This window comes from Temnothorax curvispinosus, unplaced genomic scaffold, assembly GCF_003070985.1.
Source record: "Temnothorax curvispinosus isolate PA1 unplaced genomic scaffold, ASM307098v1 QBEX01009448.1, whole genome shotgun sequence".
Lineage (NCBI taxonomy): Eukaryota > Metazoa > Arthropoda > Insecta > Hymenoptera > Formicidae > Temnothorax > Temnothorax curvispinosus.
The window spans coordinates 179,431-205,117 of NW_020219228.1; the positions used below are offsets into that span (position 1 = coordinate 179,431).

The 25,687-nt window shown below is 42.7% G+C and overlaps 3 protein-coding genes across 5 annotated transcripts in view; 1 reads left to right on the top strand and 2 right to left on the bottom strand.

The window, feature by feature from the left end:
* The window catches only part of LOC112459017 (ATP-binding cassette sub-family G member 5), a 39,311-nt gene extending 18,074 nt beyond the window's left edge, over positions 1-21,237 (top strand). Inside the window, exons 1-6 of one of the 3 annotated variants that reach the window (XM_025022890.1) lie at positions 17,681-17,983; positions 18,201-18,459; positions 18,725-19,300; positions 19,504-19,726; positions 20,036-20,250; positions 20,443-21,237. In XM_025022890.1, coding sequence (XP_024878658.1) covers positions 18,264-18,459; positions 18,725-19,300; positions 19,504-19,726; positions 20,036-20,250; positions 20,443-21,110 — 1,878 coding nt within the window. In that variant the 5' untranslated portion in view covers positions 17,681-17,983; positions 18,201-18,263 and the 3' untranslated portion in view covers positions 21,111-21,237. Of the gene's footprint in view, positions 1-17,680; positions 17,984-18,200; positions 18,460-18,724; positions 19,301-19,503; positions 19,727-20,035; positions 20,251-20,442 lie in introns of those variants that run through there. The other 2 variants (XM_025022891.1, XM_025022892.1) reach the window with 2 other exon arrangements.
* LOC112459016 (ATP-binding cassette sub-family G member 8) lies at positions 1,171-16,477 on the bottom strand. The gene is made up of 8 exons (XM_025022888.1): positions 16,106-16,477; positions 6,162-6,286; positions 5,356-5,621; positions 4,879-5,100; positions 4,346-4,628; positions 2,907-3,412; positions 2,316-2,782; positions 1,171-2,239 (listed from the first exon to the last, which is right to left on the bottom strand). Exons 2-8 carry the CDS (start codon positions 6,272-6,274, stop codon positions 1,643-1,645), a joined length of 2,454 nt encoding a protein of 817 aa, XP_024878656.1. The 5' UTR covers positions 6,275-6,286; positions 16,106-16,477; the 3' UTR covers positions 1,171-1,642.
* Positions 21,238-21,332: 95 nt separating the features above from the next.
* Positions 21,333-25,304, bottom strand: LOC112459018 (succinyl-CoA:3-ketoacid coenzyme A transferase 1, mitochondrial). Its single transcript, XM_025022893.1, has 7 exons — positions 24,813-25,304; positions 23,580-23,960; positions 23,078-23,503; positions 22,859-22,967; positions 22,519-22,735; positions 22,168-22,379; positions 21,333-21,977 (listed from the first exon to the last, which is right to left on the bottom strand). Exons 1-7 carry the CDS (start codon positions 24,891-24,893, stop codon positions 21,790-21,792), a joined length of 1,614 nt encoding a protein of 537 aa, XP_024878661.1. The 5' UTR covers positions 24,894-25,304; the 3' UTR covers positions 21,333-21,789.
* Between the last annotated feature and the right edge of the window lie 383 nt (positions 25,305-25,687).

Here is a 25,687-nt window from a genome sequence, read left to right on the forward strand (position 1 = left end):
CAGTGAAATAATGTTTAAACAATTTTAAACGCCGAGACCGTCCGATTTTTATATATATCAGCTGAATAATATTTGGAATCGGGCGGCCACGTTTAACGCTAAACGCGACGCTAAATATAGGAAGATAGCGGCTAAGTTTGGATCCGATTAATGCATTCGCGGTACACAATTATCTCTTCTCGTGTTGCAACGATAATAATTTAGCGCGAGAATTTTTACGTTTAATAAAATATTGCGAGAGAGAATCTATAAAGCCGCGTGTGGACGAAGAAGCAAGTTGTTCTTATTTTTAATCGCACTTCACATTTCTTAGCATGCGTCATCCGCGGGATAAATTTGCTCGACATGGTATCGATTTCTAATAGACGTCTGAAGCTCGTTTATTAGACATAGGCTCTTTATAGCTCGATTTGCGTAGTATATGGCATCTACAAAGAGTGACATTTTATCGATCTCGAAACGATACGAAAATGTACTTGCGTCTACCTACTTACGATTCCGTCTATTATATTGTCTATTCTATATCGTAAAACTGTGACACTTAAATCCGTTCTGTTAAGCTTGAACCAGCTTCTAAAATTATTACTTTCTTAAATGATCTCAATATGTTTTCTTAGTAATTAAAACTAATTACATGACAGATATCTTCAGTATCGGCAGTTACAATCTCTAGATGGAGCCTATGAACGGACACCCGTCGTAATACTTCGCGCAAATCAGTTATCATATTGAGCCAGCTATCCGCTGGTACTAAAACTCCCTGCAAAGTATCGATTTAGCATTTCGTTAAAATAATTGACTAAAAAAAATTGACCAGTTTAAAATAATCGAGAGAAATAATTAATTTTTGTTTTATACAAAATATATAATATAGCAATGTAAAATTCCTATCGTAAATTTTATTCTTTCTTATTAAAAAAATATTGAAATTAAAATTTAAAGATTAAAATAGATCCTGATGTAAATAAATAATTCTTATTTTAGTAATAATATTTTATTTCGAAATTCTTGCGGCGATTTAAAATTATGTAATAATGAATATCTCATGCAATCAAGTTTCTAGATATTTTCAGAAGATGCGAAGAGACAGGCAAAATTGTTTGTTTCGTAAGAATGTTTATTTCATACGATTACAATATCAGTTAGGACAATATACTTAGGACAGAAGTATTAAGCGCGTTTATTTGTCGTCTATAAACAACGAGCTTCTATTACAGGATAGTGTAATGTCTCGTTAAGCTTTGTACTCCATACCACCTCTCTGTCTACCCTGCGAGTCCCTAAAGTTTGTTCCTTTAAAGAATCGCAATGGAGTAGACGTTCACAAAACTTTACGAGCGCGATGCGAATTAACGAAGTAGAATTCCGCCAAAGTGACTTTTCGTCAAAGTCAAACTCGAACATCCAATCGCTAAAATATAATAGAAAACCTACAAATGACAAGAGGACATCTACGAGAACACACTGTCAGCGAAAATGTTTGACGAGTTCATATCTGGATGGTACATGATTTTCAATCTACAATGAAGAATGACATTTGCTCCGAAGGATGGAAAGCTCACGAATACCTAGATCGACTTCGTGGCACTCGAATCGTACGGTCTCGATTCTACTTCACGACGACGATTCAACGTGCGGCATATCAGGGTTTGTTCGGGGCGCTTCTGGGCCTCTTCGGAGTGGCGTACTTGACACACAAGAATCCGAAAATGATCAACACGGCGACGACAGCCACTCCGATGCCCAGCCAAAGCTCCCCCCGTACGTTCAACTTGTCGAGGCCGATCTCGCGAAGAGCTAACGCGCCGTCGGGCGGCTCGCACGCCGCCTGGATAATGATGTCCTGCCGTTGGATCTGTTTGGGCTTGCAATTGGCCAGCTTTCCCACGCTCTCGCTTTTGTGAAGACGCGGCAGCAGCAACGACAACGACCACTGTATCGGGCTGATCTGCTGATACCACGACGGCAGATTGTCCAAGTGCAAAGTTGCCCCACCGGCTAGGGTCATCTCGCCCAGTATCACGCCGGCGAACAACGCCGCCAGATAGGTCCACTTGCACACGTGCGCGAAGAACGTGCAGATGAGATGCTGCAGCATCAGGTACAGCAGACCGACGGCGAGGTAGTTCCACAACGACGTCAGGTTCTCGTCCGGCACGAGGTGCAGCCCCGACATCGCAAACGCCGGCGCAAGATATATCAGATAGATCACGCACCAGGACGGCACGCTACAGATGAGCTGGAAAACAAAACGTATTTCCTTTATACCTTCCGCTAAAAGATATGATTCGAGATCTCGACGAATCCAAGCTTACCTCTACGATAATATACATAAATCTACCGTACAGCCCGTCCCTGATGTCCCTCTCCACGTTTGGCCTGCTGCTGGCCACGTCGCACATCGCCAGGAGGCTCAGGGGCCAGAAGAAGATGCCCAAACTAGCGTAATGATAGCCTATTCTGTCTCGTAGATATAGATTCGACTCGCCGGCGATGTCCCAGAATATTGCACCGAGTAGAACACTGAGCGACGCGGAAATGACGATCTTCCGCAACAGTCTTGTTAACGTCCACGGTTGACTGTAGATGAGCGTTCGTAACAATAGCGCGTAGAATTGCACAAATATATTGGGGCCGGACATCGAGGGCGGAAGTGCGCCGGGTGGTCCAGGATCACTGATCGGAGGTAGCCTCGTTCTGGCCAGCTCAGCCAGGTGATCTATCCTCTGTGAGGACTCCAGCATCGCTTCCGCCGACAGGTCATCCAGCGTTACTAAATCAACTGAAAAAGAAAGAGAAAGAATTGTCATCCATATCATTTGTTACAAAAAAATTACGAATTTGTAAGGAACACCATTTTTGAAAATAATTTTATTCGCAATTTCTCAAGAACATTCGCCACGTACGATAGTAATCGGACGGGTTCTTGAACGGCGGACAGGGAAACTCGGCGAGCGCGAAATATGGCAGCATGTCTCTTCTGGGTCCGGAGTACATGACTCGACCGCCGGACGTGAGCGCGACCCTCGACACCATCGTCAGGATCTCGTAGGTGGGCGGGTGTAGGGTCAGGACGACAAGACGCTGACCGCGGCTGGCCCACTGCCTCAGGTACTCGATCAGAAAGAAGGCGTCGAAAATGTCCAGACCGTGGGTGGGTCTGTCCAAGGCGAGGATGTGCGAGTCCTGAAGCAGCCGGCAGGCGAGGGCCAGTCGTCGGGCCTCGGAGGTCGTCAGGGTGTTCACCAGGCAGTGCTTGGTCGCCTCCAAGCCGAGTTCCTGCAGGATAGCCTCGGCCTCGAGCGTGGTGGTGTTGCGGCCGCCTCTCAGCAACATGTAGAAGCTGAGAGTCTGCTGAGCCGTCAGCCCGGGGCTCAGGCCACTTTCCGTGGGTAGATAGGCGACGCGCGATCTATTTTCGTTACAATATTGATAATTGAATGAGCCACTCCGGAAAAGACGACATTTTGAATAAAGATTTCAGATATCCGGGAGAATAATACCATATTAAATTATCAAAATCTATTTGATCATATCCGTATCCGGATGTCCGGATTAGCCGGATAACTCGAATTAATGAAAGAGAAAAATGGAGTTTAGATAGAAAGGAGATAAAAGGATAAAAAAATACTTTGTATTATTCTCGTATAATTTCATTGCGCGATCATCGTATAATCGCGCAATGAAAATTACTTGATACTTTTTTATGCATGCAATCTTCTAAAATGTATGATGTAACTAAAGATTGTTCGGGTAGTACGGAGAAAAGTTACAGTCCGAGATTATGAAGCAATAATTAAGTCGGCAATTGAAGCGATAATTGAATAATGAGTACCGCTTGTTATTCACCTTATTATTCAACTCTACTTGAAAATTTGTATGCTAATACATTCGCTAGTTACAGCCTGTTTCGCTAATGTTGGTTACCGTTAGCCATAGTTAATTAAATCTTCCTTTTCTATTTGGATCGTAGCCGACGCTATAATTTAGAGAAAAAAAACGAAAAATCTGCAGTCAACTAAATTCAGGCTGATTCATATTAATGAAACCAGCCATAGATCTCTTGTTCAATTATCCTCATTTAACCGTTTTTATTTCTTATATAAGTTTATTGTATATAATTTCTAATGCAACTGAATATCGTTTGACAGCAAGAAACTACCAACATTTTTTTTTTTTACTTTAAAAATTCGTATTTATTTTTGAAACGATAAATCCTACGGAGTAGATAACAAAGAAGCGTTTCTTGCACAAGGTAGCATTACCAAGATAGCGTAACACGTTTAATGGTTCACCGCCGCGTTACAAGAAGGCGTACGCGTGCAGCAAGAAGATCAGACAGTACCTCAGGCTGCGTGCCGATATGGATCTTCCATTGAGCAGAATATCGCCTCTTTTTATTCGCCTCCTGCCCGCGATCGTCTCGACGATCTGCGTGCCTTCCTTCTCGGTAGTCGCCATAATGGCCAGCACCTCGGCGGCGCCGGCCTCGAGGGTGATACCACGAAGAAGCGGCAGCCCGTCCGAGCCTGCAGCCTCCACGCCTCGCAGCTGCAGGTGAGGATGCTGCAGACACGGCATGGGTCTCATTGGCAGCGCGTAACCTTCCGGCCCCATGATACCGTGTCCTAGAGAAACAAATGTGTATCACGCATATAGCATTTCGAATTTCAAGTCAAGAAATTTAAAAAACTGAAAGAATCAAAAGATTCTTCGACGATGATCTTCTGTAAAATCTTCATCGATTTAAAATCGATTTCGCGAATTTGTGATAGAGAAGAAATGGCAAAAGAGTAATTTTCGGAACTTAATGTTAACATCACAAATGAACATTATAAAGATGCTCGTTTATTTTCGTTCATTTTTTCTTTCTTTTACCGTGCGCTATATATCCCGGATCGATCGGCGCGATGCTGTGTCGCCGGTTGGTCCTGATCGGGCTCTGCAAGAGATTAGCCTCGCTGGCGCTTCTCAGTCTCGGATGGTCCCTCGCGACAGTTAACTGAGAATGCGCCGGCTCCCTCGGGACAGCGTGGACATGCCTGAAATCCGGATCGCTTCTGGCTGAACGCATAATCGAGGTTGTATGTACCGGAGCACCTGCATATCAAAGTAGATCTCGTAACATACGCGGCATCGTCGCGCCACTACAAAACGCAATCCTGACGATCTTTAATTTTATCCAACGACCCAAATTAAATGACAACTTGTTCAATAATAACGTAGACAATTTTTAGAACAGCTTAATAAGTTATCTAAAGCATTCTAAAAATATACAGAATCTTTTTCAATGAGAAATTGATGGAAGAGTGCGGTAGAATAGTAATATGCAATAGAATTAGTTACCGCTCGTACCTGCGTGCGACACGCGTCGTCCTTCCTCGCTGGAGTCGTAGCCGCTCGAGCCGTCGCGATTCCGCGAGCTGGGCGGCAGGACGCGCGGCAAGCCGAACTTCAAGTACGTGTAAGAGTTGTTGGCCAGCGGGCTCTTGGGTCCGTACCGCGGATGCCGCAGGATGCTCTGCACCGTAGAGTCGCGCAGCTGGAAGTTTCCGTACGGCAGCGGCGACTTCTCAGCGGAGCCGAGTGCGGAATCCGTGAAGTCGGAGTTTAGGTTTTGCCTGCGAAATCGCGGAAATGCGTATACCTCATGCGCGCAGATTCCACCGTGCTTAATATCCATTCTATGTATACAACAAGATGTTTTTTTTAGTTAATTAGATGAGAGAGAGAGTTAATTAGATGATTAAAATGCATTTTCTGTTTCATGCGTATAAATATACGTGGAGCGATTCGCATTCCTCTAAATCTCGACCGCAGATTATTTAAAAGGGAAAATTGCTCAGAAGGATGGCAATGAGGATTTGAATATCTTTCGTTAATCGTTATACGTGCCGATGTAGTCATGCACGCTCGATAATATTCCGGCGTTTAATATTTTTAACGATAATAATGATACCGTTGATGTAACGCATGAAAGTGCACAGTATATATTGTAAATCAACAAGTCCGATCGGCAATTCCTTTCACGCGGCGTGCGGCAAAAAAGATGACGCAGCATTCGCTTTAGCGTTCCGCCGCCGCGCGTCGTCGGTCAGGCTTGGATTGGACGACGTACGATACGCGGATTACACGCTTGCACTTCAAGTACAAGTGTTCACCTGTAAATCGACCATGCGTGCAGATCCTCGCTGGCCGGCGGCTCCAGGCCCCTGGTGTCCAGAGCTCCCGGCACCGAGTACCTCCTCTCCAGCTCCCAGGCTTCCGAGCCCATATTTTCCGGTGGCTGCACAGAGATTGCAGATGTGACCGGTTAAATTTCCGCGAATTAATCTCAGATAACGTAATATCTCCTCCTTTTATTTTAATTACAATGCTTTAGCGCCGCCGAGGGGGAAAGTAAGGAAAAGAAACTCTCTCTCTCTTTTATTAGTTTCAGTTGCAAATTCGATCAGATCGAATCAATTGGCCGAAGCAATCACTTTGCAATTTTCATGAGATAATAAATCTATTTTATTTGTAATGGAATCATCATTTAACATAATTTCGATACGCATGAAAATATTACAAAGAAAACAAAATTTTACTGGAAAGACAGTCTCGTCGTATATATTCTTGGAAGTTCTAATATTCTTCTCCGAAGGATCGCATAAAACATCCGGTGGACATCCGTTCGCGGCGAGCGAAAATAAATTACGTCGGAAATTTTACGAAGACACTCTTGCAAACGCTTTCCTCGCACGGAAGACTCTCTCTGACGCTCGATATGAATTTATCGTTACCGCCACCCCGCAAGGACGACCGCGCGGGATCGGATTTATTGCGCAACACGTCGGGGAGGCTGTTATTAAAGCCTCCCCGTGTACAAGAAGGAATTTCTTTCGCCATGTATCCCGCCGTCGTATCTGCTCGGCTCGTCCTGGAAGAGTCCTGCGAGAGTACATGCCCACGGTCGACGATTCGACTCGCAAACAAGCGCCGAGCAATTTCAAAGGCGCGCCGATTACACGGAATGGCGTGGTTCTCAACGGTGTACCCCGTGATCGGATACAGCCGTGTCCGTCAACATGGATTTCGTGACGAATTTATGCCCCATATCGTTTAAACGACGAGAAAATCAAGAAGCAAGAGAGAAGCCCTTTGTCATCGAATATATGACTATGATATTAAATAAAGAACCTAACTAGCAGAAAGATGTCTTCTAAAAGACGTCTTAAAGACATCACAAAGACGTTTAAAAGATGACATAATTTTTCAGACGTCTTATAGAAACTTCTGCTAGCTGGAAGACCTCTTTGATACGAGGTCGCAACAAATGAAGGATTAGGACCTTTAATTGAATAATCAGATTTTACTTTTCTAATCTTCATACAATCGTTATCCGAAAGTACTCGAACGTCATCCATTTCTTTTGTTAAATTACCATGAGACAAGTTCGCCCGATGTATTTCTTCCCTTGGAATTTGACTCTCCACACTTTGTCTCGATGCGTTTTACCGACCCTTCGGATTCTTCTCGACGGCAGAAAACTGCAGACATTGTATAGCATCCCGTAGTTCCCGCCGGCGAACAAAGCGGGACGGCCTCGTCGAATTTTATCGCGATGGAGCAAATTGTTCTTGCCCGTTCTTGCTCGATCGTCCATAAAGAACGAAACGTACAGACTGCAGAGAATGTATCTCCCCGCTGGTACACGCTGTGTAGTCACGGTGCATACTTGTTTGCCTGCTTTGTTAAGCATCTATAAATATCTACAGACTTTTCATGTTTCTTTCCGCGTATATTTAGATAATTTCCTACTTCTCTGTATCTCGATCATTAAAGCATTACCGAGCAAATTCGCGAATTACGTCTCTAGAATTATTGGTTTGCTTAAATATCACGTCGTGACTCGAGATAAGAACGTTATTAGAACGTCAGTTTTAAGAGATTGTTACTTACTTTTTACGCGCACAAACACCCATTCGAGTTTTACATCTTAAACTGATATAGATAGTGGTAAAAACCGCGATAGAGATAGTAATCGGCACGTATATTACTGCCGGAAATTATCGCCTGCGGCAATAATCGTACCGTATAACAGTACGTTTAATGACGCAATTATATGAAAAGCGGTGCGGCAAAATGTCAGCTAGTTGCAGGCTACCAAAGCAGGGCTATAAACGACCGGGAAATCGATAACTGACAGGTTTCCGTATTTCACCTTCCTCTTAACCGACATTCTGGATCTCTCGCCTTTACGGGCCACGGATCTAAATACTCGCTCGTTTTCTTGCATAATCTCGCCGACACTGACGCGCACGTAGGCGACGATAGCTTGTTAGATTGTTATTACATCATGGACTTTCTTCGTGTGCAAGGTCTCGCATCCTTAATTTGTCGCATCTCGCAGTCGCGTAGAGATCTTGTCTTATCGCGCTATAAATAATTTTATTTGCTTCCGACTTTACGCAAAACATACTCGAAATAGACTGGCTCAAGTTCAAGCTTTAAAAATCTCATTTTTAAATAATTACAGCAGATCTTTATTCTATCCGTTATTCCAGCAAGTAGTAGTTAGTTAATGACTTTATTATATGTATCTTATCTTACTTCGTTCTATACTTTAGAAGCTTTACATGGATTTATTATCATATTATTTTTTGCTTTAATAATATTTTAATCGTACGTAAGATAAGCTCCGCGTTTCAATCTCACGTTGTTGTTAAATACCGTAATTTTCTTCGTTTAATAGTCGTCTAATTATATTTGTCGCTTTCCGCGTTCCGCGTTACGACGTCGTGTTCCACCGAATAGCTGTCAGGAACTCATCACCGTTATCAGAAGATGAGGGACACTCGCGTCGTAGCGCCGGGTAGGATAAATATCCTCGGCATTTGCGCGAGGATACGTGTACGTATGCCGCGAAGGAAGTGAACGCAGCATCCCATTTAACGGTGGTGCTCGCGACCTAAAAACGCGCACCTGTTTCATTGCCATTGCCACACACGCCAGCTTTTAATGTCTTTTCGCGAACACATTATTGTACCTTCGACGCTTGAAAATCCGTTTTGTACCGGGTGTTCGAAGAGCGCAAACTCCTCAGAAAAACATCCGGGATAGAACTCACATTTACCAAACAGAATAATCGAAAGTTTCAAGACTTATTAATAAAATCTTCGTAGAAATTAGATTGGTACATATATTTCCGTCTCTATGAACGATTACATTTTGATAAAACTTTAAAATAGCGACATAAAGATAGAAAGTAAATTACGATTCGACGTATCGCTTTTATGACGTACAAATATAACAAGAACGCCAGATTACTTCCAAATAAATTAAAAGGATGGGTGTCGTTAATCTCAGACGCTGTGAATTAACGATCTCCATTATTCACTGGAGAGCAAGTCCCATGGTACTTTACGCCCTAATGAATTTCGGAGCAAACGTGTACTCGAAGATACCCTTACATGCATGCATTTTGCGCGAATGCGGATGTACTCCGGATGATTAAATTAAGGATGATTAAATTAATCAGCAGCATCTCTTCCTGCCTGTGAGAGGGGATCGACCTTGCTCTCGATGCGATGTAAATCGAACGTCGTCGATTATTTCAACCTGCTTGCGAAACGCACGGCAAGAAACACATAAACCATCTGCCTCATCGCTTCGGCGCCACAACAGGTTTTAATTCGTCTTCGCGTGTCAGTTTGCGGTATGCGTTCACGTTTCCGAGTTCCACGCGAGTGCGAAAACGTATCGGGTGTCCGACGAATACACACGTCGAGTACATATGTCAAGCTATCACGTTTCAAGTCTGCAAAATTACGGCCATACAAATAAGCTGGCCACGAATCGTTACTTAATAACAAAGATGTAATCTGCTAAAACTGCATAATTGTCATAAAAATGCTTGTGCATGCCAAGGAGTTTATTCTAGAACTAAAATGTCCAAGATTTCTTCGTCTCCTTCGCGGGATTCTTTAAAGGCAGACGTTTCAACCATTCACTGCCGATCAAGTATACGCTGTATCCAACTTGTAGAATATTCTCTTGTACAATGCTCTTGTAACAGGTGCGATTTGTTGGTATTTATGACGATTTAATATCACGTCAGCGCAGATGTTACATTTACGTCGCCCAGGTGGAATGCGCAGAATTACATAATACATTTTAGCGCGAGCTTATAGAATCACACTTCGGATGATACATGAAGGCGCAATTTCTAGTTACCACAGATGCTGATGGAACGACATTTTTTCCCCTCATCCCGGAGTTTCCCGTTAGAAGACTGACTCATCAGCGAATCCCTCGAAACTGAGCTGGCTCAGATACAAGAATGTTCATGCTGCGTTCTCCCGTGAGAACCAAGCAAGATTGAAATCGCACACCATATCTTATCGAGAAAAAAAAGAATGCTCTTGCAGATCGCCATTACGTTGTATTTGACGACGGTTGTGATATTCTTTGTGGAAAACGGAATTATTCTGTGGCAGATAGAAAGACGCCTGCATCGTTTAGCATTTATAAATTTTAGTTAATTTTCCCCCTTCGACGTGCGCAAATAACTAGTAGAATCTCTTCGCTCAAAGCGGATGTGAATTGCGCGTAGTTTTACTGCTAGACATGCAAGTGTCGGATTGATCGAGAACCAGAATGTTGTGTCATACGACGCCGTGTGCGCGCTGGATTAATTCGCGCCCGCAAAAATAGCTGTGATATCTTCCGCGGTGCCCGTCATAATGGTGACTGCGATGTAACACGTGTTCGTCAGTGAAGTCATCAACGGATCGTCGCTACGAAACTCACGCTGTACGTTGTACATACAGGTACAAACAGCTGACATTTTTAACTGACAAGAAATAACGGTACGATCTATATTATACGATGTACAAGCAGCAGATCCTTTTTTTCGCACGAACACGCACGTGGCCGACTTTTTTTTCATTTCCAAAATGCTCACCAAAATGATCTACCATAGATGCCTGCCGCTGAATATTCAAAATATATACAATTTATTAAAATAGTGAAACTTAAATATAGAAAATAGAAAAATTGTAGATTCTAAGATTCTAAGTTTCTAAATTTCTAAATTTTTCAATATATAACAAGCTTCGCTGAGTATCTGTTACAAATTCACGTGGCAAAAATGCGATGTACATAATTTAATACAAAAGAAGGAAACGATAATTATAACAATTCCTTCTAACTCATAAATTCCTTATTAGGATTACAATTTTCTTATCATTCTTCTTTCCTACATGTTTCTATTTATATAACAGAAGAATAGTTTCTATTTATGAGTTAGAGTCGATGGAAGATTTATTTCCGAATGTGGGACAACGGTGGTCGAAGTCACAGGTTTAAGTTCACCTGGGTCTTCGTGTCACCGCAACGGGCGACCGACGAGATGTTCCCGCATAAGCAGTACTTAATGTAGGTACCCGTATATGAAAGGAGAAAGAGCCTGCGGGTTTGCAAGCGCGATTGCGTCGACTTCTGCAATGACAATGGACGCAAGTTTCCCGCTGCACGTCGAGTAGTCCTTGCTTGGTCTCACGATCGTGCATGGAATGATTTAACCCACGCGTGATTACGGATGCGAGACATCGCGGACTTGGCTAACACCGTTCATAAAGAACATCTCGGAAAGAATAACGTCGGTGTCGCGGCGGAAATTTATTCTGTAATTAACCCGGCGTCTCTGGAGAAGATTTTCGTGATTTACGACGACGTTCACGTCGACTTTATAAGTTTTTCTTTTTCGAAAAACTCTGCAAATCAATCTTTCTCGCGGGTATCGCAACAGGATCCTCTCCTCGAGGTGCAAACACTCCGAGTGCGTAAATGTTGCGCAATGTTCGAATAATTGCGTCTCATATCGGTGTAATATAGCGGCAGAAATATGTCGCGGTGGTCCCCCACGTCTTTTTCAATTTACGTAATACGGTGATTTTTTTTGCGGCGACCGATAACCGCCTCTCGCGGGGCCCGGTTAACTGTTCATTTGCATATCCCGTTTCTGCAACAGTTGTATCGAGCGACGACCGTGCGTTTTCGCGGTATGAATTCACCATTAAACGCTACTCATGTCGTGTCCACTCATGTCCACCGCGGCTTTTTGCCGGCTATTGCACGCGCGCGCAACTGGATCGCCGTTTAATACATAGTACGAGAAGGAAAGTGCGGATATGGCCGCGGCGATATGTTCGTAAAGGCCGGCGATGATACGCTCGGAAAAACGGGCCTGCTAACGCGTATGCCTATTGCGCGCAGCTGAGCATGTCGAAAGCATGCAGAAAGTGACGTCTAATATCTCGCCGGACGTGTACATGTGTACTTGTACTCGCGCGCGATACCTGGAAAAATCGCCCGCGGTCGCGTGATCCCTCTTACAGCGATCGCGACTCTGAATCCGCGGTCACGGTGCTTAATGCGATCGAGTCAAGGGGTAAACGGCTGAAAACGAGTACGTTTGCTCGGAATTAGAGATACGTGCGAAGAGATCTCTTTTTGAATAATGCGAGTCAAGTATTTTTCTCTGAACTCTGTCTTTTTCGAAAACGCGAGTATTAATCGAACATGTTGCCTCATATAGAAAATGTTCAACGAGCTGGAAAAGAACCGAGATCTTTTAACTTGGATCTTTTAAGCCGCGCAGCTAGATCGATTTTAGTTTTTTTTCCCCTCGCGTGCAGACGAACGTATTTGTGGTTTACGTCAGATGAATGAAAATTGGAAGCTATATAACCGCGGAATGTCTCCGCTTATTTAGGGGGTCCCTCGGCTCTCAGCGAACGGAAACAATATCTCGATTTCGTGATCTCCAGAATCTACTGTGAGACTATCCCACGCACTGATTTCTATAGCTATGTTTGTACGCCAGTGAACCGTGCACCCGTGTCCGTGTACCTAAATAAAATACCACCATGGCCTGGATTGTTACAGTGTTACTGCCATAATTACCCGTACACGCAACGCGCTTGGAAACCGCGATGGAAAGTCTGCCCGCCGAAAACCCCGTCCCGCCGACCCACATAACGCGTGTGTATACCTCAAACGATCCGAAATGCGCACTCATAGCTAATTATGTCAATTAATTAAACGGCAGTAATCCCGAGATTACAGCTTTAGGAAAAGAAACCGTGTCCGTGAATCTCGCTTTTTATCTCTAAACGTCTCTCAATGAGAGAAACGCCACTAACGAAGAATTATAAGAAAAATCGTTTAATTCACAATTCGAGAAATTAATTAAAAATGCTTCGATTTAGGGAACGAGATCGAAAATATGATCGGAAGAGACGCAAATCATATTTAAATGGAGATATTTTAATATCGTTGATACAATTAATATCAGCTATTTGCGTATTATTAATCAAATAGAAAGTATTTTCGTTGCCATTCTACAGATAATATGCCACGCTCAATCATAATAAAATTTGACAGGCGGCTGAATGCCGCGATACGTACTTTTACTACTTCATTATAAGCGATGATGGGCATTATCGAGCGGTAAAACTTGTGAAGAGAATGCAGGATATAAGCGAGGTCAGTTGTCAGACTTTTCAATATTCCACCGATGCAATGCTGTACCTGTCCTCCCTGTCCTCCCCCTTCCCTTTCCTGTCCCCCGCGAACGAAGGAGGACGAAAAAGGAGAGGAAGATCCAATTGAAATTGCAAATCACTCGATGCACCGTGCGAGGAAGCGTCGAAGAGTGCTCCTATATGCGCTCGTTAAAGTCTCCCGGAGTGACTCCGCGATTTCGCCGGTCGTCGCTCGGAGCCGTTAATGAAAATTTACGTCAATTCGCGATACGATTGTTGCATTCGACGTATCCGCCGTGTTCCGATCGAAGTGAACGGATCGAACGAGGATTGAACCCTCACCTTTCCGCCTCGCGATTGCCAGGGCCTTGCATACGCTAATGTGTGGAAACGCGCGAAGGAAGTAACGGGTCGGCGCGAACGCTTTTGCTTTTTATTAATGGAGATGAAAGGAAATACGCCTTGAGAAATATAGATAAAGATATGTCCTTAGCGAAAGAAAGAGAGAAGAGAGAAAGAGGGAGAGAGAGAAGACTGAGAAGGCATAAACAGATACCGAAGACTTTGCACTTTGGATTGAAATTAGATTGGACTGGCATAGCAATTTAATACAGTGGATAACTATCCAATTATTTAATTGATTTAAAAGTTAATATACTTGAAAGAAGAATGGTAGGGTACAGTAACAAAATTTTTATTAAAACAAGATCGAAAGAATTAAGATTCTGGTTTTAAGATCTAGGCCGAAAGGATATCCGGCGGTTCCGGTATATTTCTTTCTATTGCTGAAATAGACGCTAGCGTACTCAACTAGCGTACTTAGCGAGCAAAAATATAGTCTATTATTATTACTTTTTCCAGCGAAAGCCAGAGAAAGAGGACTCTTGAGTAATGTCTCCTCGTTAACAACATAAATCGGACGCTTTCAGAGCGTTTTTAATCTAATCGAGTAATAATCCACCCACTCAGGAAAGTAAAGTTTTATCTTTGCATGTAATACGAGTGAAAATAGTGGTTTCACGCGCACATGATAGAAAACTACGCTACCGGTTAGTTTAGAATGTGGCGAAATATAACACAATGAGCTGCGGCGTTTTGCAACACAAAGTATCTTCGCGTCACGATAAAAATTATTCATTTGGTGTTAAAATACAGAGAGAAAAACGTTTTAGTAACATAAGCTATAAATCATTCCTTTAATAAAATTATTATCAGTACGTGAATGCATGACTAATAATTTTATTAATATAATGATTGTTATAAAACTTATTTATTTTTACACTATACTATACATTCTTATAAAGTCTTATACTATAAATTTATTCTTCTTTTATAACCTCACACTTTTTTATATCGATTTTTTCCCCAAATAAATCGGCGGTAGCTTTATTATATAGTTCTTTCTGTCAGTTTCTGTCTCTTTCTTTTAGCGATATAAAAATCGTGGTAATATATGCACATCTCGTGTTTATGCGTCGCATCTTCGTGGGGCGCTTGTCAATGGGTTCCTTCCTCGAGAAGAAAATGCATATGGAACGTTTGTAACGCTTACATGCGAGCTTTTAGTTTACGGTTCAACGACGGGGAACCTGATTTTGCATAACAAGAAAGACTCGCCGGCACGGTGAAAGCAACAGGTGATTAACAACCCGACCACTTTTTCGAAGGCGGTCGATCCGCTCCATAGATTCCGGAGAATTTTAGAATGCGTTTTCGTTTCCGAAAACACCGCGCGACATTCTCCAGCGTGCTGTATAATCAGACACGCACGCGAGGCTCTCACCACGTGCAAACAATTCTTCCATCTTTAACTAATTATGCCATTACTTCGAAAAGTATGCGGACGTAGATTTCCGAATGAAAGTATTTTTGTATGGCATAGAAAATGTCTCAACAAGCTCCTCGCTAGTTCACACATACTACGTTTACGCGAGCGTTACTTCTGCAGTAACTTACGATGATTCCTTTCGCGTAAATAGGATTTTGTAGTAACTTACGATAATTTACTCCGCGTAAACGAGTGAATTGTCTAAGTTACTACAGAAGTAACGCTCGCGTAAACGAAGTAACAATTAAATATCAAAGGAAAAGAGACGATGTAAGAAAAGACAGGAAGAGTGCCCAAGTTAACTTAATTTATCAGATTAAATTACTTCGACAATTATCGGAAATAATTAAATATTTTCTTCAATTCTACGAACTTAAAAAAACATTCGAAAGAAAAAAAAACAAGACGTTATTTAATTATTATTAATCTCGAGATAGTATTATAAAGTATTATAAAGAGGGTCCCTCTTACGAGATCGGTACCAACTCCTAAACTCAGCTTTATCAGCAAAAGTAGAAAAAAAAACAAATTTATTTCCATTCCGTGGAAACCCACAAAGTCGGCATCGTAGATAGACGAGCTTTTATAGTGAGATACGTTCGAAAAATCGTGGAACACGCGCGTGAGGGCGACTCGGCGTTCGCAGCGAGGACGAGAAGAGGAGAAAAAGAGAGAGGGAGACCAAGGAAGACAGAACAGAAGGGAGAAGGCGCGCTGCCGCGCTCTGATCTTTGTGACAATGACTCACCGGCTGTGTATTCGCGTTGGGCCTTCAACCTTGGAAGCTGGAAGAGTCACGACGACGACGCTGCTGCCTCCTCTCCATTCCGGTTCGTCGTCCTCCTGCGCCGATCGCCCGCGCCGGCCGATCGGGCTTCCCGCGACTTCGCGTGACAGAGAAAAGGGATGCACTTCCCTTGCGTGCCGGAGGACCGTCACCCGCGGGGATGAGAAAAAAAGAACGATCTTTCTCTCTTGGGCGATCGCGTTACCGCGACGCCGCCGCCGTCGTCGTCGTTGTCGAGATTTTTACCCGAGATATCTTCCTCGGCTCGCGATCGAAGCGAAGCGACAGATATCGCGCGACTCGCCGGAGTCCTGCCGGAACGCTGGCCGCCACCGCTGACGGAGGAGCCCACCGAGGCCCCCACGAGTTTTCCCTCTCCGGGGCCCTCACCGGTACCCCACCGACGAGTTCGCAATGGCGTGAACGCGCCGGGCCCGCGAGGATAGCTCGCGCCCATCCAGCGTGGATCCTCTGCGCTTTTTTACACTATCGCTTCTCGTTCTTGCCTCTTTCTCGCGCGTCTCTGCTTTGTTTTACGTATACGGCGAAATGTATTCGAGTAGATGGATGTTTTTAAAGAGGAGCAAAGGAATAACTTAAGGGTAGACTTTAAATAAAACAAAACAAAGTAAAAGCGAAATAAACGTAAATTAACGTAAGCAACTTTAATTAAAATATCTTCATCAAGCCCCTTCTTTCTTCAACATTTATCCGGTTGATTGAGGTGCTTATCGAGGAAATATTCTCTACGTCACTTATATCTATTCACGAAGATATGTATACATCTTACACTAACGGTACCATTAATTAAGATTTTGATTTTTTTCTTGATCATTTTGGAATAGCTATAAGATAAAGTACAGGTGTGACATTTTATATAATATAATAAATATAATAAAAATACAAAATGTATCCTTTACATCTCGTCTTTCAAATCAAATTAAAGTGTATTTATAAAATCTTATTTATAAAATCGTATTTTTAACATTCTTTTTATCTCGTAATACACTTTTCTCGTAACATTCTTTTTATCTTGTAATACACTTTTAAAATATAACAATTTATATAATTCGCAGCCATTGATTTATATTTTTTTCTTTTCTGTAAAAAAAAAAGAGGAGTCTCGATGAAACATGGAGAAAATGTCGAACGAGGGCCAACTATAGGTTTAACGGCGGGTTATCAGACAGAAGTTCGATGGAACAAAGTTCGTGTCCACACACACAAAAATACGATGTATTTTTACGGTATTTTGCAAACCGCGATCAAGGCATCCAAACAACGATCTCATCTAGCTCGCGCGACGACGTTGAGACGCGTGCAACGCGCTGCTTACGCCGATGGTCTCGCTCCGGGGTCGGTCCCCCTCCCGTTCGCGGGGCCCGCGTCGGAGAAGACATTCACCTCGAGGACTCGAGGAGAGCCAACTCCCAGCCGGGCAGCCAGCCGGGTATCGTTACCTGCTGGCTTCGCGTTTCTCGCGTCCCCAGCCTCGCTCGAGCGAGTAGTCACTCTTTTACGCGCTGGTCAGTGCGCGCTGCAATCCGCGCCGCGGTAGTGCATGCACACGCTTTCGCGTTGGTGCATTATCGGCTACCGTCTGGACTACCATTTTGCGGGAGGTGCGGAAGATCGTGGAAAATCGACGCGAGTGCGGGAGGGTCTCTTTGTTGAAGTGTACGCGCGCCTCTGACGGCTCTGACGCACGGTGTCCTCGAGATCCGGACACGGTCAAGTGCGCGACGGATGGATGAATCCGGCGACAGTCCTGCGCCTTGGTGTCTTCCGCATGTTCTTTCGGATGTTACTTATTATTTCTAATATTCTGGGAGAGAGTTCGTACGTTTCCTTAATAATTTCCTTACTAATATCGCAATACTGATTATCGTAATTAATTTGGCATAAGCAACTATTAATTAAGAATAGACAGCTCTATTATTAAAGATAAGATTTTGAGATAATGAGCACGAAATTACGTAAATAATAGAATAAATTGCAATGAAAAATATATGTATTATATTGGGAGAGATAATTTTAGAATCTTTTACCTTCGTAGAGCTCCGTAGATGTTACTTGAGGAATGTAATCGTGGGTACCGAACGTAACAGCGATTCCCAAGATGATTCCATCCGATTGCGTTCTGGACATATCCAACGTGTTTCATTCCACTTCGGTGGTGATCGAAGGTACCTGCCTCAACAAATCCGAACCTACGGCGGTGCTTAGAGATGTATCAGCCCGCGTTCACGGCGGGGAGGTCTTGGCTATTCTAGGGTCGAAGGGCTCCGGCAAACGAGCGCTCCTCGATGTTATCGGTGAATAATTCCAACCATTCTTCTTATATCGTACCGTTCTGCAAAATTGCAAAAAATATAGATTAGATAATCAGCCCTTTACAATTTCATTAAACTTTACCATGACTATATCATACTTTTGCGCCGCGCTATGATGAGAAAATTCTCATAAAAATATCTCTGGTCAAATTTCATCGAAGATAAATAAAAAAAATATAGAAGAAGACGATAATGTCTCAGAATCAAAAGTTAATTTAAAATAACCTGGACTTTAAATTTTTACTAGCTGGGAGGGCGGAGGGCGAGACGAGGGGTCGGGTCACCCTGAACGGCAACCTGCTGACGCCGGAGCTGTTCCGGCGTCACGGCGGCTACGTGGCTCACAGGTGTCACCTGCTGCCGAGTCTGACGGTCCGTCAGACCCTGATGTACGCCACGTGGCTCGGCAATCTAAACAATCGCGAGGCCCGGGTGCGGCAGACCCTCGCCGACCTGGCGCTCTCGCAGGTCGCCAATCGGTCGGTGAACGACCTCACCAGGCCGGAGTATCGGCGGCTGATGCTGGGCGTGCAGCTCGCCAAGGATCCGACCCTGCTGCTGCTGGACGAGCCGACCTGGGACACCGATCCTCTCAACACGTATCTCATTGTCTCGATGCTGTGGTCCTACGCCACCAGACGCGGCTCCATCGTCGTCCTTACCATGGAGACCCCCAGGTCCGACGTGCTGCCGTTCGTCAGTCGCGTGACGTTGCTGTGTCTAGGTGCGGTGGTCTACTCGGGACCCACCAGAAGCATGCTGGATTATTTCACCTACATCGGCTTCCCGTGTCCGGAACTGGAGAACCCCTTGATGTACTACCGTAAGTATCGCACAAAACGATATTACTTATCGGAATATACAATAGCTCCACTTAGAAATTAATATTTGTTATTCTAGTAATTTTTATGATTTCCCGGGCAAGTCCTTAAAGTGTTTTAAAAAGCTGACTAATTTAAATAACGACAAAAATACTTTTTAAATAAAAGAAGCAACTCGATATATTAGAACTCGTCGCTTTTCCAGTATGCTTGTCGACCGTCGATCGCCGCTCCAGAGATCGCTTTTTAGAGTCCAATCAGCAGATATCGGTCTTGGTCGAGAAGTTCAAGGTGGATGGAGTGCTTTACATGAAAGAAGGGCCGCAAGTGCCGCACAGCATGAAAGATACTGCCCTCGGTATCATGCATAAGGGTTTGGGACGCGGAATCAAGCCCGGATGCTTCTCGACTCTTCTGGCACTATATTTGTGAGTTATAATCCCGAATTATAATCATTTACGAAAGGGTAGTCTCACGTTATTTGAACAAAATTAAGGCTTAACTAGAGTGATAAATTCTTCGAAGTCAATTTGTTCTTGGAAAAGACTTCGTCGACAATTATAACCATAAAAATTATAATTATAAATCTTTTAACATTCGATATTACCTTGGCATCACGTGTGTAATTGAATAAAAATGATTTCCTAGTCAACCGTATAATCTATCGATAAAATTAAGGTCGACAGTTTTAGGATAGATATCTTATTAATCATTCGCAATCATATTGTTACATTTAGACGAAGTATGGCGACTACGTTCTCATTCAATAAGATCGGCCTGGGACACTTTGCCGCTCGCCTGCTGTTACTGCCATTTGTCGTTGCTCTAATGAGTATACTGTACTCGCATTCAAGTCCCGTACAATCAAGAATCTTCTTGCAAACCGGTGGCTTGATCTTCAACGTCTTGACGTTGTTTTACGTTGCCGGGATAGCTGCGACGTCGCTTTTGTGTAAGTCGAAAAGCAAATTAATCAAGTAGAACAGACAATAGATGGTTTTAGTGTCACAAATCTCGAACTTAAAGATATTCGAAGAATATTTAAGGTTTTTTTAAACTCTTCTATTCGTATTGCTGTCCAAGATATGTTGAAGTGCATTTTCTTCCGATCTACAGCATTTAATACACATAAGACTTGATACAGTTCCAGGTTTCCGCGCAAGGTATTACCAAGAAAAGCGAGAGGGTCTTTACGGTGGCGCGATGTTTTTGACCGCGTATACCATGCTGAGTCTTCCGCTGAGTTTCATATCGACGCTGATAACGATTACAATCCTGATTCCCATTCTGGAGCTAGATCTCACCTCGTGGGCGTACGCTTCCGGTATTCTATGGTCCAGTTACGTGGCGGCGGAGCAAGTGACGGTAGCCGTGCTGATGGTGGTCGGTAGGCCCGTAATCGGTGCCATCACGGTACTGTACATGACCCTGTTGTCCCTTGTGGTCGCGTCGGGCGCGATTCGTAGCCTGAAAAACTTGCCCTATTGGTTAGCGATGGCGACGACCGCGTTACCAACCAGATACGCATCTCTGGCGCTGAATCAGCTGGTCATCGACACCCCCCTCCTGTCCAATCTGCCCTACAACGAGAGCTTTACTTGTCCTGGCATACCCGAGCTTTGTAGGTACCCTGATGGCAAGACTTACCTGATAGAACGCCTTACCAGAGAGGGCGAGAACATTTCCGAGGTGTTAAACGTGGACTTGAATCTGCTAATCTCTCTAGCGTTCGCCGTCGGTCTTATTATATTGAACAGCGTCTTATATCTATTGCCACTACCCGCTAAAGTGAAGGCAAAATTCAGAGAATAATGAATTGTTAAATCCACATTTAATGTGTGTGTGTGATCGTCACATTTAACGAAATTCAAATATTCGAATTTGATGCCGACTGAATGGTGTACGTATCACACTTATTTAATTTTGAACTTAATTTTATTGATAAATGCACGTTCAGAATACGGGCCTTAGTGTATATAAAATTGTAAATAACATAGAATTAGGCGTATCGATCAAAGAAAAAAAGAATGCATATCAAAAATATTACAAATTTTTATTTCGTATGTTACAAAATCATTTTATCATAATGCTAATTAGTATATATAACGTAATTTCTCTTGCTTGCGTGACACATCGTAAATAATTTTAATAATTCATAACAAATGGAAATATATGTACAAAACGAATTAACTATTGTGTACGATATAAGAGTTGCAGTTAATATAATAGGTACTCAATCAAGCATTAATCATAATATTTACTTGATAATTTAAACATTAGGATATTTTACAGGAAAAGTACAGATATATCTATGGAAAACAAACGTGTCATCGAAACGTCACTATACAATATAATTAACAGCTCTATTTATTTTTTAAATTGCACATTTATACCTTGTAAAATATATTAAAAATTTACTTTCAGGTAACCATCATGGTATTGAATTATCATATCACATATCACATTTACAATTTGTGAAATATATTACAATTTATAAGTCTCCATCTGTAACTTGCCCCATCTCCTTAAGATCGTCGGCAACACTGAATTCACAGCCTGTCGCACTGATAATCTCGCTAATGTCGATATTATGTGCGATCTCAATAAGCTTTAATCCTTCTCCTTTCACCACTTCAAATACCCCGAGATCTGTGATAATTAAATCTACGCATTGCTGACCTATAAAAAAATGTTATAAAAAAGAAAATATTATATAATGTGACTAGAAATAATACAAAAATATTGCAAAATAATTAGTCGGTACTTTAAAATACCGACCAACATTAAATAACGAAATACTCAAATAACGTGTAAATAAAATTAAGAAAAATTTTGAAATTATTGAAATTGAAATATTACGGGTCCTTACCTGTGACGGGCAATGTGCAATTCTTCAAAATCTTCGGACTTCCGTCTCTGGCCGTATGTTCCATAGTTACCACTACCTTTGTAGTCGCCGCGGAAACAAGATCCATGGCACCACCCATGCCTTTTACCATTGTACCTGGTATCATCCAGTTAGCCAAATCCCCGTTTTCTGACACTTGCATGCCTCCAAGAATAGTCAGATCAATGTGACCTCTGTGTGAAAAGTACAGCTAATGCTAATAAGCACATTTTCTTTGATACATATTCTAAACATATACATATTCATATTGATACATATTCATATTTATCATGAAATATGCTAAGCTTGAAATATAATCTATATATCATATACCCTCTAATCATGCCGAAACTCTCATCGCTACTAAAGAAAGATGCCCCGGGCAAAATCGTTACAGTTTCCTTTCCAGCATTGATAAGATCCGCGTCGACGTCATCTTCGTCCGGAACAGGGCCCAACCCAAGAATACCGTTCTCTGATTGCAACGTCACTTTCACACCCTTCGGGATGTAGTTACTAGCAAGCATAGGTATACCGATTCCCAAGTTTGCTGCAAAAATTTTCGATTCATCAAGAGCAGCACTGATAAAAAGATTTGAATTTGATAATTTGATCAAAATCAGTGTATTTATTTTTAATCCAAATATTTAAAAAGTTTATATTTTACACCTACCATACATTCCATCTTTAAATTCGAGAGCAGCGCGCCTAATAATCATATCCCTCGCTTTACTAGCCGGTGTCACTTTCTTAGGCTTTATGGTTTGCTTCGTCGAGCGTTTCTGCAAAATGAAAAAAAAATTAGATTTATGAGAGACATGCATATTTACGTAACTATAAATATGCATGCATAAATATGCATGACGAGCGAGCGAGATAAATAAGCGCCAACCTCAATCCGTTTTTCATAAGATAGCCCCTTCACAATCCTGTCCACGAAAATGCCAGGCAGATGAATCTGATCGGGATCTAATTGTCCAAGTCCGACGATCTCCTCCACTTCGACAATTGCCACTTTGGCCGCCTTGCACATCACAGGGTTGAAGTTCCTCGCCGACTTCCGGAAGACCAGATTACCGGCGGTGTCGGCCTTCCACGCCTTCACGAGCGCGAAGTCGCCAGTGATGGCGGTCTCCAGCACATAGTTTCGCCCGTCGAACTGGTTCACGTTCCTCGCCTCTCCCGATATCTCGGCGTTGCCGTTCATGTCGTACTTTATGACGACATTACCCTCCTGTACGATGGTGCCGAAAGCCGTGGGAGTGTAGAAAGCCGGAATGCCGGCGCCACCCGCTCTCACACGTTCCGCCAAAGTACCCTAAGTGAGCCGTTATGCGACTTGTAAAAATTTGCGAGATTTATGGATACACCCTTTCTCATCTTCAAAGCATTACCTGCGGCGTCAGCTCAGCCTCCAATTGACCGCTGAGATACTGCCTCTCGAATTCAGGGTTTTCACCCACGTACGACGCGATCATCCTTTTGATCCTGTGCTCCTTCAGCAATATACCCAGCCCGAAGTCTTCGACCCCAGCATTATTCGAAACTACTGTTAAATCTTTGGTGCCCCTTTTTAGTATGGCTGCTATTAAATTCTCTGGGATGCCGCAGAGGCCGAATCCACCGACCAAAAGTTTTGCTCCATCATGTACATCGGATACGGCTTCCTCTATGCTTTCAAACACTTTACCGTCCCCTACCGGTGTTTTCAACTTCTCTGCCTCTTGCTCCGCTTCTGGGATACTTGCTTTGATAGAGAAATTATCGGTGCATACCTGTTAAACAAGATGTAAGTTGGATCAGTTTTAGAAATATTTTAATGCACAAATCTTCATTTAAAAAATGCATTACACTAACATCTGGAGAGATGAGACATAAATATTCAGAAATATGAAACTATACACAATTAAAAACATAATTACTTAAAAAAATTAGTCAAAGAGAAAGGAGCATTGAGCCGTAACAAGAATGGAAGTGTTATAAAATTCTGTAGGACAAATATAAGATACGTATACATCAAGGTTTGTTTCTTTCTGTTGTGAATTTTGCAGGATCGACATTTCGGTGCTGATGTGTAAAGTTAAAAACTGACAAAATGTGCTCGGCAACGAAAGAACGAACCATATATATATATTATATACAAAAAGGAGGGTGGAGGGGGCGAGAACGGGAGGGAAAGGCGGAAAGGAAGGGGAAGCAAGACTATGTAATTCCGAAATTTGATAAATTGTTTTCGACACTGAAGATGGTCCCATAAGGGGCCGAAACGTTTGTCAATTTATTATAATGCAGAATTTTATAACACTACCATCTTGTTACGGCTCGATGCTCCTTTCTCTTTGACAGATTTTTAATCTTGTGAGCCTTTTGATTTATACTTAAAAAAAATCCAAGATTTATGAAATATATCAAAGTAACATATCATCGAACAAATATCTGTTTCCCGAAACAAATAACTAAACGCCAAAAGATATAATTACACAACGTAATTTTACATGAAACTAATACCGCGGATAGTTACAATCATCAAACAAATAGAGAATTATAAAGGTAACTTTTTCCGACGTAGGTTATACGTATGTCTGATAACCAGTGCTGATAACGAGAGTCACGTATTATTTACGTACCCGTAATATCCTTATGGGACTCCGGGGACCCTTGCTCCAACGTAGAAATATACCGCTGACCCCTCTCAACGCGAATGCCATGATCACTGTATCCTTAAACGCACAATTGTTATTCGCAACACGTATGCGGCTCGGTCAGCATCAGAGGTTAAGGCGCGAGACACTGGCGGATATTAATCCTTTCCAGAATAACTTGTTCGTTTCGCCTGTGTACTTCTGGCTTTGGACCTTGCTGTGAACAGGTCTCGGCGTACCGAAATGCCGAAGATCTCACAGCGATATCCCAGGAACTTCGCGTTGCGAAATTTAACCTCGCGTCAGGCCTTCGCCAGTGTTCACGAAGGCATGGACGGCGGTGATCCGGTGACCAGCATTCATCCAGCATTCAGGCTTGACTCTTGATAGCACACGATAACATGTGGAGGGGATAACTCTCTCGTACTGGCCGTACTACACATACACAACTGATACACACAAGTGCGTGCTCCGAGTTGCTCCGCTGGCGTCGATCCCGCGCGGCGACCACCATCTACACATGACGGAAGAGCCGCACGTGGCACAATGCGCATGAATTGGGATATGAATTGTTTTTTCCTCCGTCATTGGATTGGAATATGAAATTATTTTTTATTTTATTTAATATATAAAGACTTCAAACATTAATAATGCCAATTCGCTACAATAGTCTGTTTACGTTATATGTTCGCAGATAATGTTTCAACGAAAGACTGATATCTCATCGTTATCTCTCCGTCAGATAGCGAATGCTAACTTTTCTGGAACGCTAGTATTATATTCCATAAATAGCGATATCAGAACACTTGGTTGCACTCCGATGTATTTATCCATGTGTAGAACGATTAAGTAAAAATCGG

Coding starts and splice junctions, on each gene's coding strand:
- LOC112459018 (XM_025022893.1), bottom strand. CDS start 24,893: ATGGCATTCGCGTTGAGAGGGGTCAGCGGTATATTTCTACGTTGGAGC. Junction 22,968..23,077: donor CTTATGAAAAACGGATTGAG/GTTGGCGCTTAT, acceptor TTCATTTTGCAG/AAACGCTCGACGAAGCAAAC. Junction 21,978..22,167: donor TTGCACATTGCCCGTCACAG/GTAAGGACCCGT, acceptor ATTTTTTTATAG/GTCAGCAATGCGTAGATTTA.
- LOC112459016 (XM_025022888.1), bottom strand. CDS start 6,274: ATGGGCTCGGAAGCCTGGGAGCTGGAGAGGAGGTACTCGGTGCCGGGA. Junction 5,101..5,355: donor ACGACGCGTGTCGCACGCAG/GTACGAGCGGTA, acceptor TTTGATATGCAG/GTGCTCCGGTACATACAACC. Junction 2,240..2,315: donor TTATGTATATTATCGTAGAG/GTAAGCTTGGAT, acceptor TTTGTTTTCCAG/CTCATCTGTAGCGTGCCGTC.